The sequence below is a fragment of the Equus quagga genome, chromosome 3 (assembly GCF_021613505.1).
Source record: "Equus quagga isolate Etosha38 chromosome 3, UCLA_HA_Equagga_1.0, whole genome shotgun sequence".
NCBI classification, from domain to species: Eukaryota; Metazoa; Chordata; class Mammalia; order Perissodactyla; family Equidae; genus Equus; species Equus quagga.
Genome location: NC_060269.1, coordinates 14,691,148 through 14,704,887, shown reverse-complemented (window position 1 = coordinate 14,704,887; position 13,740 = coordinate 14,691,148). Strand labels below are relative to the sequence as shown.

Below are 13,740 nucleotides of genomic sequence, written 5' to 3'. Positions count from 1 at the left end.
TTTTATGTATAGTCAATCTTCTATGTCAAATTGCTGCATTAGAAAAATGGCCATTTAAAAAAGTTTTCATTATGGAAGTAGTCTTCTTTGGGTTTTAAGAAGACTCCTGTTTATCTGTACAAGAGGAATACAACTCTTTTTGATCCTTTGGTCTTTTAGCATCAGCATGTAGCCAACGTGTTGTAATACAAGCCAGTGATGTATATACATACCATTTTCAGAGCTGTCTTATATGGTTGGGCAGGTTGTGGAAAGGTCCTGGCTAAGTGGATGGGTGGGGGCCAATCCAGCCTGTATCTAACTCAGTAAGCCTTGCAGCCAGATAAGGGCTGCAGCTTCCTCCCCAGAGGAGAGGATACCTTTTTCTAATTTACACAAACTCTCAACACTGTATGTTGAGTTAAAGCAAATTCTTTGTATTAAACTCTAAACCTCTTGTTCTTAGAATGACTATCGGAAGCTCTCCATGCAATGCAAAGACTTTGTAGTGGGTGTGCTGGATCTTTGCCGAGACTCGGAAGAGGTAGAAGCTATTCTCAATGGAGATTTGGAGTCGGCAGAGCCCCTGGAGGTGCACAGGCATAAAGCGTCGTTGAGTCGTGTCAAACTTGCTATTAAGTATGAAGTCAAAAAGGTGAGTGGCCCACTCATCCAGCTCTGTATTGGAGTAAACATGTAATGTCAACTATGCCATAATCCTAGGAATTTTTTTTTTTTTAAAGATTTTATTTTTTTATTTTTTCCTTTTTCTCCCCAAAGCCCCCCGGTACATAGTTGTATATTCTTCGTTGTGGGTCCTTCTAGTTGTGGCATGTGGGACGCTGCCTCAGCGTGGTTTGATGAGCAGTGCCATGTCTGCGCCCAGGATTTGAACCAACGAAACACTGGGCCGCCTGCAGCGGAGCACGCGAACTTAACCACTCGGCCACGGGGCCAGCCCCCTAGGAATTTTTTTTTTAATAATAAGCATAGATGCTGTTGGTGAAAGATTTTTTTCCTTCATGAAAGAGATGAAGCGAAGTAGCATGGTAAAGTTATGAGTCAAATGTTTAGTTTCTGATCTTTTCTACTTTTTATCCATTGTGGGACCTTGGATAAGTCATAAAACTTCCTTAAATTTCAGTTTCTTCATATAAAAGGAAGATAATATCTCTTACCCATGTCAAGGTTTTAGTGAAATTTCCATGGATTAAGATATGCAAAATAACTTTGTAAACTGTTAATTACAATGCAATTAATGATAATAAAATCTGTTACTTGTATACATTTTTGTAAGGCACAGTTACGCACATTCTCATGTGAATCCTTGTGACAAGCCTATGTTATCATCCATTTCTCCTATAAAATAGGTAAGAGAGATGATAAGATTTCTATTTTACAAGGAGACTGAGGTTTGCCAAACTTAAATGACATGTCTAAGGTCACATGGCTTATGGAGTTGGCCATGCAGTTGCTAGAAATAAAAGTTATGACTGCTTTTTTACTCTGGTTATTGCAGATAAATTGTCTTGTGTATGTATTTGTACTTGTATGGGGCTTGTAAATAACTCATGAAAATTGTAGTTATGATGTTTCACTATAATAAAAATCTCAATGATCTAGAGTCTAACAGCTCATATATGTTAGATAAATAAAGTTTTTTTGGTACCTCAAGAGAGACCAATAAGTCATGAAGTAGTAAGCTGTTATCAGGAATATATCTGGTTTCATGAACTTGGCAATCTATGAATAGCTGAGTCTTCTCTCCTCTCTGTAGTGTGGCATGGAGCTTAAGAGGGCAGGCCACACAACCTGCAAGGGTTCAAGTCTTAAGTCACCCATGTGTTCTCTGAGTGACCACAGGCAAGGCCCTAACCAGTCTAAGCCTTGGTCTGCTGGTTAGTAATAGTGAGGACAACAGTAATAACTACTTTTTCAGTTGTCTTGAGGATTACATGTGCTAATGCATGTAAAGTAGTCAGCACAGGGATGGTACATGGTGATTGTTCAAGAAGAATTAGCTAATAACATTTCTACATTGTGAAAATTTAATCTCAGAATGGTGACTCTTAAGCAAGTTCAGTTCGTAGTCATCAGACAGATTTCATGTTCACTCTACTGGTTTCAGTCCTGAGTCGCAGACCATAGCCAATTTAAACAGAAGGGAATTTAGTAAGGGCTATGAGGAGGCTCACACCAGCATTAGGAGAGATGGAGGAACAAGCTTATCTAAGCTGTGCTTCCAGAAACCTTGCCCAGAACCAGGCCCAGAACTGGCCTCGTGTTGGAGTTTCTGTGGCCCAAAGAGAACAATTCTGCCTCTGCTGCAGATGACCTGCTCCCACACCACCAGAAAAGGCCCCTGAGTCTTGCCTGTTATATGTGACCCCTTCCAAATCAGAGGCTGCACGTATGCCTCTGAGCCCTGGAACCTAGGCAAATGCTGGCAGCAGGTGAGAATGGGAAACCTCTCTCTCTCTCTGCACACACACACACAAACACACACACACACACACACAATTCTACCACAATGTAGAGGACTTCTGCATGTGGTGTTCACAAGATTTTAGCCAGCCATTAATGACAGACTCCCCTCTATTTAATAAGACAGTGAAATGTGAAGATTCTCAGTAAATATTGAAATAAATAACTTTTCAAGGGATTATCAGTTACAAGATAATTAAATTGCCTCAACTGCCCTCCTCTCAGAACATTCTTGCTGGTTGAGGTTTTGCTGCATTGAGGGAAAAAGGTCATTTTGAATAAGATTAATACTGGATCATTTTTAGAAAACTGTCTGGACATTTATTCACATATCTTGCAATATGCATCTCTTCTCTTTAGCACCTGAGAGGAGAGGATTGATTTCAGTTGTCCCTGGGTCTTTATCATTGCTTTGAAAGTGTCATATTAGCAGAGACAGCTCATCTACAGCTTCTGTTAACCAACCTGTCTTGCAGGGTGAATGTCTTCCTGCATGTTAATTTTAAATAAATTGATGTGTAGGTTACACTGTATGAGGCATCATTAATAATAAATTTACCATCAGTCAACTGCCAGGAAACATCAAAAAAATGTATTTAGAACTGAAAGGAAACTTAGGATTTCGCAGGCATTTTTGGTTTTGTTTGTTTTATGTTATAAAAGGAATATTAGTTCAAGTCTTTGATTTGGTTTCTTTACTCAATAAATGTTTGTAAGAACTCTATTCTAGAATGCCCAAAAAAGCACCAATTCCTCTTTCTTTCTTTCTCTCCAAGACTTCCCTCATTCTTCACTCAACACTCACCCGTCTCCATCTAACAGAGAGGGAAGATACCCCCACCCACTTCTCCTGCTTCCTTTTTCCATCATCTCATTTCTGGTTCCCAAATAAAACCAAGTAAAATTAAAATGATGTGTGAACCCTCCCCAATGTGGCACTGAGGTGATCTCCAGCTATGTGTGAGGCATTGGTATTTCAAAATAACTTTATATGTTATGGAATTTTTGTCCCCCTGATAGCATAATAAACTCATAATTATTCAAATAAACCCATAATTTCACCAAGGAAACCAGTTTTATGTAATGGTAAGCCATTTAGGTCCCACAAGAGACTCAGGAAGTCTCTTTTGCCATCTACCCAAGATCTACTCCCAGCTCTGTTTCTGAGGCTGTTGGCTTCTATCTGGACTCAGAGTTACCAGAGTTCAGGTCTTCACTCCAGGCCTTAGAGAGTCAATGGCAGTTAATCAAGAAAATGAAAATATAAAAGACCCAAATGGGAGCTATCTGAACATGAATTTAATGTTTATGTGGGGAGGCAGGCCTGGTGGCGCAGTGGTTAGGTTCACATGTTCCGCTTTGGCGGCCCAGGGTTCACCAGTTGGGATCCCGGGTGTGGACATGCCACCGCTTGGCAAGCCATGCTGTGGTAGGCACCCCACATACAAAGTAGAGGAAGATGGGCATGATGTTAGCTCAAGGCCAATCTTCCTCAACAACAAAAAAAAGAAGAATGTTTATGTGGAAAAGAACTTTCCAACAGAAAAGCAGTAGAAGAAATAACGAAGCAAAAATATAAATAATTTGGCCACATACAACTTAAAACCTCTGTAAATCAGAAAGATGTTAAGCAAAAAAGTGAAGGGCAGACTGGGAAAAACGTTTTTCTCAAATACAACTTACAAAGAGTTGATTTTTTTTTCTTTTTATTAAAGATTGGCATCTGAGCTAACAACTGGTGCCAGTCTTCTTTCCCGCCCCCAAATCTCCCCCAATACATAGTTGTATATTTTTTGGTTGTGGATCCTTCTAGTTGTGGCATGTGGGACGCTGCCTCAGCATTGCCTAATGAGCAGTGCCATGTCCACGCCCAGGATCCGAACTGGCGAAAGCCCACACCCTGAACCGGAGCACTCGAACTTAACCACTTGTCCATGGGGCCACCCCATGTTGATGTTCTTAATATCCAAAGAGTTCAAACAAATTTGTAAGGAAAATTTCTAGAGTCCTGTGGGAAAATAAACAAACGGCTTGAATAGGTAGTTCACAGAAGAGAAAATTCAAACGGCTAACAAACATATTTAAAATTTTCAAACCCTCTTGTAATAAAAGAAATGCATACTAAATATACAGGAGCCGGCCTGCTGGTGCAGCAGTTAAGTACATGCCCTCTGCTTTGGCAGCCTGGGGTGTGCCAGTTCGGATCCCGGCTGTGGACCTGCGCACTGCTTATCAAGCCATGCTGTGGCAGGCGTTCCACATATAATAAATAGAGGAAGATGGGCACAGCTATTAGCTCAGGGCCCATCTTCCTCAGCAAAAACAGGAGAATTTGCAGCAGATGTTAGCTCAGGACTAATCTTCCTCAAAAAAAAAGAAAAAATATATATATAAATACCACTTTCCCTCTCAAATTATTAAAGAATAGAAAGTTACAATTCTCAATGCTCTTGGTGAAATGGGCAATCATATGCTGCTGGTGGGGAACAAACAGTAATTTGTCTTCTGTCTGGAAGTGAGTGTTGAAGAGTCTTCATCCCAGAATCATTTCTGAGTGGTCTCTAAGGTTAATAATAAAACTGGAAAGATAGTAAATATTATCACTGTTTGTAGAGTTACCCACATTATGCTACAAAAGAGAATGGAATAGGGTTAAAGGTGAAATTTGATTTTTTTAAAATGAGTACAAGAAAATTAACTTTTAGGCAAAAACATTATTTTCCAATTAGAAGAATGGACTAAATGCTCAAAAGAAACATCCTAACTGTACCTCTACTTTCTCTGTGACTTGGGGATGAGCATAAGTCCCCTCCCCCCGTAGAAGTAACAAGAGTTCTGCCACTTCTAGTGAGCTATGTCTATTGTAAGAAAGCCCTTGACAGAGATAAAAGATACTAGAACTTGATAGACCATCGAATCTGGAAAACAAGGCTCTTGAGAAAGAGGAGAACATTTCCTCAGTTCTTCCTCCTTGCTCTCTTATTTCTGCCATAGTGGGATTAGGTTTAACTAAAGAAAAATTGAGAAAAGAGACGTGCAGCAATATATACCCATAAAATTATCCGCCATGTATGCAGAAGGTGTATAGAGAAAGCCCAGAAAAGGAGCAATGCAATGAGAGAGTGGTAAATGTACTACAGGACTTTGGGGTGCGTGTGCTGACCGCTGTGGTCTGGGTCCTGCACTGTGCAGCCTCTTGGCTAGGTTTGTGCTCAGGCACCAAGATGTAACAGAACGTTTTGCACTCAGTGGATTCGAAATCCAAAAAACTTGTGCGATGTAAGTTTCTGGTTTATATTTCACAATTCAAGGAACTTTAAAAAGAAGTTGAATGATCTAGGTTTATTCATGAGAATGTTTTCTTTTAAATGCTATAATCCGTGGCTCCAACAATGTATTAAAAACAAAGTTCCAACCGTATTTTTTGCACAACAGCAGCATTCTCATGAAGATAGTTCTTGTAAAGGCTGATTTGATAAAAAGACAATGTAGCGTGAATTTTTTTAAGTTGAAAATTATCTAATTGTTTTCCATAACCTGCCTTGATTGGTGGTTCAGTTTACAATATGTTAGTCATTTGGCAGGAAAAGAAAGTTTGCTGTCACTGCTGCAGTAGTTTTGTTCCATTGAAAGATGGAGATTTTCTTATGTGTCACGCATTCTCCCTTTACATCAAAAAACCTCAAATAAGGGTATTAGTTTTGCGATGATTTCAATTTGCTGGCCCACTGAAGTTAGGAAACAGCATACAAATTTCTATCCAGCTCGTTATGACTGCTGTGGCAGCATACGGAGACTTTTTGCATGGTACAGTTTTAAGAGATAAAGGTCACTGCCTTATTTTGAAGTCATTGAAAAGAGCAAAACTCATCTGCTGGAGGGATTAGCTTTTTTCCCTCACTTGCTACTATTGTATTGGTTTTATTTTCTGTTTTTAAATGTTCCTTGTGTACGTGTATTAGGATTTTAAATCATTGGAGGAAAATATCTATTTGTAGTTTCTTTCCGTGGATTAAAAGCAATCAACAGATACCATATGGTGGTGTATTATTATCTCAGTTAAGAAGAAGGTAGAATTAGTAATACAGGAAATATACCTGATAAGCTGAATTTTAAAGTGTAAGAAGTAAAATGCAAACATCACAGTTTTGGCTAGTACAGTCATGCGTCACTTAACAATGGGGATACATTCTGAGAAACGTTTTGTTAGGCAACCTTGTGAGAACATCGTAGAGTGTACTTACACAAGCCTAGATGGTATAGCCTACTACATACCTAGGCTATATGCTATTAATCCTATGGGACCATAATCATATGCGGTCCACAATTGACTGAAATGTCATTATGCAGCGTATGACTATATTTAACATATATCGAGTGCACTGTATTGTACAAGTCGCAGTGGGTCAAAGATTGATCATTATATAATGCCACATGGAAAAGATTGATTTCCATCAAGTCTTTGAGGGTTGTGTAACCTTTATCCAATATAATTAATGCCATAAAGCACATCTTCAAATTTAAAGATTAGCTCAAGGAGGAGGAGCAAGAAGAGGGAGCCCTACAACAACGTTAATATTTCTCTCCTCAAGAGTTAAAGCTAAGAAAGAAAGGCTAGATACTCACAAAGAGGAAATTTGTCCATCAGTTTCATATGGACACGTGTCTACCTGTGTCTTTACTTCGTGGAGGATTTTGTGTCTTGCAGAAACCCTTGTCCTGTGAAAAGTGCATGTTGACTTCCCAAGTGGTATCTGATTTGTTGACATCATATACTCTACCTGTAGATGGTCCTGAATGCACCATTCCCCATCTGAGCCTGGCTGGAATTGCAGGACTGCCTTTTATTTGCATCTATCTAACTTCCCACAAATGCAGATCCTCCAAACACCAAGACATTTGGACCAACATTCAAGTTAAGACTATTTTAAATGCTGATTATTTATCCTGGCAAGCATGTGGAGTCCAAGTCTCCATCATAATGGCTTTTTTTCCCCACATTTATTGAGAGTTTACTGGGTGCCTTGGAACAGGGATTGCTTATCGCTTAATACATCACTGATGCTCCTATTTACATCTTCTTGTACCAAATACCTCACACAGTGCCTGGCTTCCAGGAGGGGCTTACTACATTTTGAAGAGTGAATGAATGAATGAATGAATGAAGGAGACAGACATTTAGGAATTGTAGAGGGCAGGAGGGTTTTTAACACAGAAGTAGTGAAACAGGAAAGAAATGATCCAATACACTACAGAGGCAGAAGTGGAATTTTGGAGGAGCTCTCAACATGAATCCTAGGAAGCTGTTGCATAGACCCCAGGAAGCCTTCAGCCTTGATTATATTTCATCATAAATTCAATTAATGACTGCACTGATCTTGAAATACTGTTTTCAAAAATCGGGACTTTGGAAGAGTGCAAAATCTTGAGTTTGGAGAGAAGATCTAATATACACTTAGCAGCTAGCAATGACCAGTGAGCCTCAGGACCTAGGATTTTTGTAACTGAATTGAAAGGAACTTACAAGATAAAATACACTTTTTCACATTAAACTCATCAAGCAAGAAAAGCTAGCGCTCTTTATTTTTAGTAGTTTAAATCTCCCAAATCCTTTCAGTTTGTGTTATTGAAAAAAATTGAGTTAACTATTTCACATCTAATATTTGTAAACTCATCTTCTCCACCTCTGCTTATGAGCCATCAAGTCTTCTTTGTGCACCGTGCTGCAGCGGCAACTGTCACAGCAGACATCAGTGGACTTCCCAGAGGGCGGGTGCACACTGGGGGCAAGAATGAGGACTTGGGGGAATTGTGCCTCTTCTGCCTACCCTGGGGCATGAGCTTGTCTTTTTCTTTTTTCTTTTTCTTTGATTAGAAGAGCTGATGGGAAACTAGGCACCAGTGAGTGGAAACCTGTTCATTTCCTTGTAGGTGTGCTGTTGCTAAATAGCCAAATAACTTGAGGAATTGCCTAGAGTTACTAAGAGTCATTAGGATCGTTAACTAGAACTTGATTAAAGATGAACTCTTTTTCTAGTGGGAACTGCGGCTTCTTTCTTTGCCTCTCAGAGTTTGCAAAAACATTCCACAGGTACTTCCTAACAGGTTCATTGTTATTTTTATTGTTTTTTCGAAGACAGTGATACCTTGATTTTGTGTTGCTGAACACTCTTTTTTCAGGAAGATTAGCTCCGAGCTAACATCTGTGCCCATCTTCCTCTACTTTATATGTGGGATGCCTACCACAGCATGGCGTGCCAAGTGGTGCCGTGTCCCCACCCGGGATCTGAATGGGCGAACCCCGGGCCAATGAGAAGCAGAATGTGCAAACTTAACCTCTGCGCCACCGGGCAAGCCCCTGAACACTTTTTAAAAAAACGCATTTGTACTTGTAGTTGATTTGTGAATGATTCTGAATAATTCCAAAGTTTGGGCAAAGCGCACCTCTGCATTCAAAGAAAGGCATATGCAGCTACACGTGGGCACCTTTTGGCCTAGGGACCTTTTTACGTGGGCCTCACTACAAATACATTCTGCTACCTGAATAAGGACAGGGCTTAAGGAAATCCCTGTCCTTCTAAATAGACGCAGGCAGATAACTTAGCAAAATCAAACTGCAAAATAAAACAAAATGACAGCACTGAAATAAGTATGATTTGCTCATTTTTTCCTGATTAGAATTGTAGTTTAAAAGAACTGCTGGAGATAAATATTTGTGGTTTTTTGACCTGTGACGGAGGAAGCAAAAAAGGAGGACAGATTAGTGCAACAGGGAGGAAGTGACATTTGATGCCAGTTCCTGGAAGCAGTGCAAGTGTGGACCCAGCGTAATATTTGCAGGTTCATTGACTGCAGATTTGCAGTGGTAGTCCATATGTATACATAGGACATATCATGTATATATTTTTCATACATGTAGCTTTTGAGGAGTTGCACATGAAACATAATAACACATTTCTCTTTTAGCTATAGTCTATAATAAACCAAATAGCTATTTTCTTTTCCATTTTGAATTGAATGCAAGTAAGCCAGCAGACAGCAAGATGGAACACATTTCTACAAAGGAAAGCATATGTCACCCAGATTCCAGAGAGGAGTCTGTGAATTAGGAAGAGTTTCAATCAGAAAGAACTATGATTAAGGACAACGTCAATTTTACCCTCTTGTTTCCACTTTGGTTTTTCTATTCGTTCTGAAGCAGTTTTGAAAAATGGAGGGAAGGTAAAGGAGAATATTACCAGAGGCTTCCAGTGCCTATATTCTGGGAAAATATCTTTAGGATACACACACAGTCAGTAGTTGAACTGTCGATAGAGGCCAGGTGACCTACCTCTCTCTCTCTCTGTTTCTCTCTGCCAACAGTTTGTGGCTCATCCCAACTGCCAGCAGCAGCTCCTGACCATCTGGTACGAGAACCTCTCTGGCCTTCGGGAACAGACCATCGCCATCAAGTGTCTGGTTGTGCTGGTGGTGGCCTTGGGCCTTCCGTTTCTTGCCATCGGCTACTGGATCGCACCTTGCAGCAGGGTACAAGCCTTTCTACAGCCATTTCCCCTGTGGTTGGTGTACTGTGTCCTTTTGGGATGAAAAAGGGAAAAGCTTCCTACTTAAGGCTCTTATCAGTTTTCCCCTGAATGTTAATTGACTCAAGACCATGAATTCTGCTTTTTTAATGACTGGATCAATTCAAATAAGGGATAAAACAGGATTTCGTTCTAGTGGGATAGATCACATTTGCAGGCATATAAGCTTAGCCTTTTAAGATAAAATCCCCATGGTAGACAGGAGGAAAAGCTACTTGAGTGAAGGAGCACTTGTGCTAATTCTATTGATAGCTTAATAAGTAGACGGGCCAGCCTGTGGAAGGGGAACAGCCCTACTGCGGTGGTGCCATAAGCAGTTGACCTGAGCATGAAGCACTCCTCTGAACCTATCAAAGAGATCTCTGGCTGAGTGTATGAAGCACGGTTGCGACCAGTGGTATTCTCCAAAGTCTTCAAGAAAGTGCATGTCAGGTTCCCGTAGCCCTTTCTTCCTTCAGAAGATTCTAAAAAATGTAGAATTTGGAGTTTGGGGGATTTTTAAAATTTTTTATCTAGTTTTGCTCCAATCATTTTGTTCACTACCTTTATCCCTCTCTCAGCTTGCCTGTGTAGAGTCAATTTAATTGTGCCTAAGACATCCTCTAAACGAGATGTGGGAAGGATACAAGTCATGCTGGCAGAATCTGTATTAGGTTAATAAAGGGCACTGCCAGGGAGAAGAAGCTGTTCTGAGATCCTTTAATCCTGTTTTTATATTCCCCAATCTGGTTTTGTTTAAATCAGAGGCAGTTTCAAGCAAAATGAGTCAAGGCCACTTAGAAATGACCCTGAAAATCCGTCATCTCTCGGCTCAGCAGTCTCCCCAGCGGAGTCCTGCTCCGCAGGCACCGTATATGCGCGATATTCTTCATCCATCTTGCTTTGTTGTTGAGCTGCCCATGCAATTTAAGGCAGAAGGTTTGTCATTTTGATCAATTTTAGTGCCTCGGCTGAGTTCTTTTGTTATATATCATGGAAAAGTACCTTGAGATTCCTCAAATACATAAACACTCAAGACTCAAAACTATAAATAATGAGAGAGCAGCATGAAAGCAAAAATCACATTCCACCCAAATAATTTCCCTTTCTGGGGGAAATGAAGTAGAAAGTCCAGGTTCCTAAGTGTTTGTCTCTTAGGGCAGCTTAGTCACTTAACACATTACCTTGGGTTTGAAGTAGGCATCTTGAAGTCCATTCTTTTTTCTCTTGTAAAAGTTCAGCTAATGATGTGATGAACTCTGCCCAGTAGAGAAGGGAAAAGAGGGAACTGAATCGTTTCTGGAGCCCACATTTATACATGCCATATACCACCTAGCCTATGGTGAAAAGACAACATAACAAGAATTCTCCATGCGTATCGCTTTTTTTTTTTTTTTTGAGGAAGATTAGCCATGAGGTAACATCCGCTGCCAATCTTCCTCTCTTTGCTGAGGAAGACTGGCCCTGAGCTAACATCCGTGCCCATCTTTCTCCACTTTATATGTGGGATGCCTACCACAGCATGGCTTGCCAAGTGATGCATAGGTCTGCACCTGGGATCCGAACCGGCAAACCCCGGGCCACCAAAGCGGAATGTGCGAACTTAACCGCTGCACCACTGGGCTGGCCCCTGTGTCTCATTTTTAAGATGGGCATGCTGTTTTCTTTTCATGTTATTTAAAGTTTTAAAAAATCAGCCTCTTGGAGAAACGGACTTGGCACCTCCCACGAATCACTACGTGCTTCCCCGAATGTGCCCTCTTTGCAGCTGCAGAACAGCATGGTGATATGTAAATGTGTTGTTTATTTTTCTGTGTCTATTATGGAAAATGTGACATTTGTCTGTGTGCATTCATGTTTAATCCCAGAAATGTTTGACATTCTTTGGTTATTTGTTGATATCAAATTAAGTTTCTGGATACATACAAAAGCATTTGTTTGAAGTTATGGTCTTTTAAATGGGAACCTTGGTACTTTTTAAGGTCAGACTGAGTTTGAAAGTAGGCTCTGAGTATGTAGAATAGAGAACTTATTTGACAAATCTACCAAACGTACCTAATTCTTGGACTACAGAGACCCTGGAGACAGGAGGAGTTGTTTTTCATTTCTACTAGAACATGGGGCTTTCAAGGACATTATATCACATGGGATTTTAAAGGAGTTACCTCAAAATAATTATAAACTGAACTTTAGAAATGCTTTTGTACTAATTACATGATTTTCCAAACTCAGGGATGATTTTTAGTTAAGTTAACCTACTTAGAGGTTCTAATTATTGTGTATGTCTCTCTCTTCTTATTGGGGTAGTAACAAAATATTTATCTTGATTATAATATTTTCTGCCTTTTTTATATCATACAAAGTACAACTTGATTTTGGAACATTTAGAAGTGAGACCTATACTTCTGTAGTAGTATTTTTTTTTAATCTTCAGAGAGTTTGCAATATGCTACAAACACATTATAACATTTCGATTATAAATGAATGAGTCTGCAAACTCATCATAACATTTCAATAATAAAGCAATAAACAGTTACACATTACAAATTTGGAGTTTCTTTTTCTAGACTCTAAAAGCTTTAACATTGCATAGTCTTTCATGTAAAAATAATAGTAACTAGTATATGCTTTGTGATTTCCAGAAATGCATCTGTGAATGCAGTATATCCTAAGACAAATTGGATATCTAGAAACAATGAAGTGTGAAGATTCCTTAAATTATTCTTGGAAGAAGCATCCCTTAGAAGGAGTAATTTTTACAATGTATAGCTCTTCAGAAACAGAAGCCGAATTTTGAAAGTGTTTTCATTTCATCTCTTTTTTCTTTTTAACCTGTATAGTAATTTTCATAAGTGGAAGCTAGATTTTCTAAAATAAAAGTTTCCCTTTTTTTCTGTCTTATTACAGCTGGGGAAAATTCTGCGAAGCCCTTTTATGAAGTTTGTGGCACATGCTGCCTCTTTCATCATCTTCCTGGGCCTGCTTGTGTTCAACGCCTCAGACAGATTCGAAGGCATCACCACGCTGCCAAATATCACTGTCATTGACTATCCCAAACAGATCTTCAGGGTCAAAACCACCCAGTTCACGTGGACCGAAATGCTAATTATGGTCTGGGTTCTTGGTAAGCCTTTTATTTTAAGTATTCTAATGTCTATCAAAAATAATATCCATATAATTATTGTCATTTTCTATTTAAAATGTTATTGTACATTATATGGTGACAACATTACTGTTGTAAGATAAGCAGAATAGAAAAATAATTGAATAATTTAACAGCTTGATAATGCTAAAAGGTATTCCTTAACACTAAATAAAAATTTTTATGGGTAACATGAGCCTAATTATAAATATACTGTGTTTCAGAAATCTAACTTCAGTTCTTGAATAAAATATAAGTTTTTTAATGTGACTCACTGTGATGATCAAATATTTAATTGAAATACTTGTGGAATAACCCAGTGGCTATTAACGGATTAAAGAATGTTTTATTGCTTTAGTTCTAAAGGTTTTCTAGGAGGGTTTCAATTTTCAGAATGTTTGTTGCTTCACCTCACAATAGCCCATTTTGAATAGCTGTGTTAAAGTGAAAATTTTAAGCGATGTGAGAAAAAAATATGAAGAGTGGAACCAGTTTATCTATTGATTACTAATTCAAAGTCATTTTTGTATATTCTTCTATGTCACCTGGCGTGTTTCTTGGTATCTTCTCAGT

At 39.2% G+C, this 13,740-nt stretch overlaps 1 protein-coding gene across 6 annotated transcripts in view; it reads left to right on the top strand.

Annotated features, from left to right (window-relative positions):
* Positions 1 to 13,740, top strand: part of TRPC3 (transient receptor potential cation channel subfamily C member 3) — a 73,451-nt gene that overhangs the window by 25,716 nt on the left and 33,995 nt on the right. For all 6 annotated transcript variants that reach the window (XM_046655803.1, XM_046655801.1, XM_046655800.1 and 3 more), the window contains exons 3-5: positions 446 to 634; positions 9,826 to 9,990; positions 12,933 to 13,149. In XM_046655803.1, the coding sequence (XP_046511759.1) occupies positions 446 to 634; positions 9,826 to 9,990; positions 12,933 to 13,149 (571 nt within the window). The remainder of the gene's footprint in view (positions 1 to 445; positions 635 to 9,825; positions 9,991 to 12,932; positions 13,150 to 13,740) is intronic.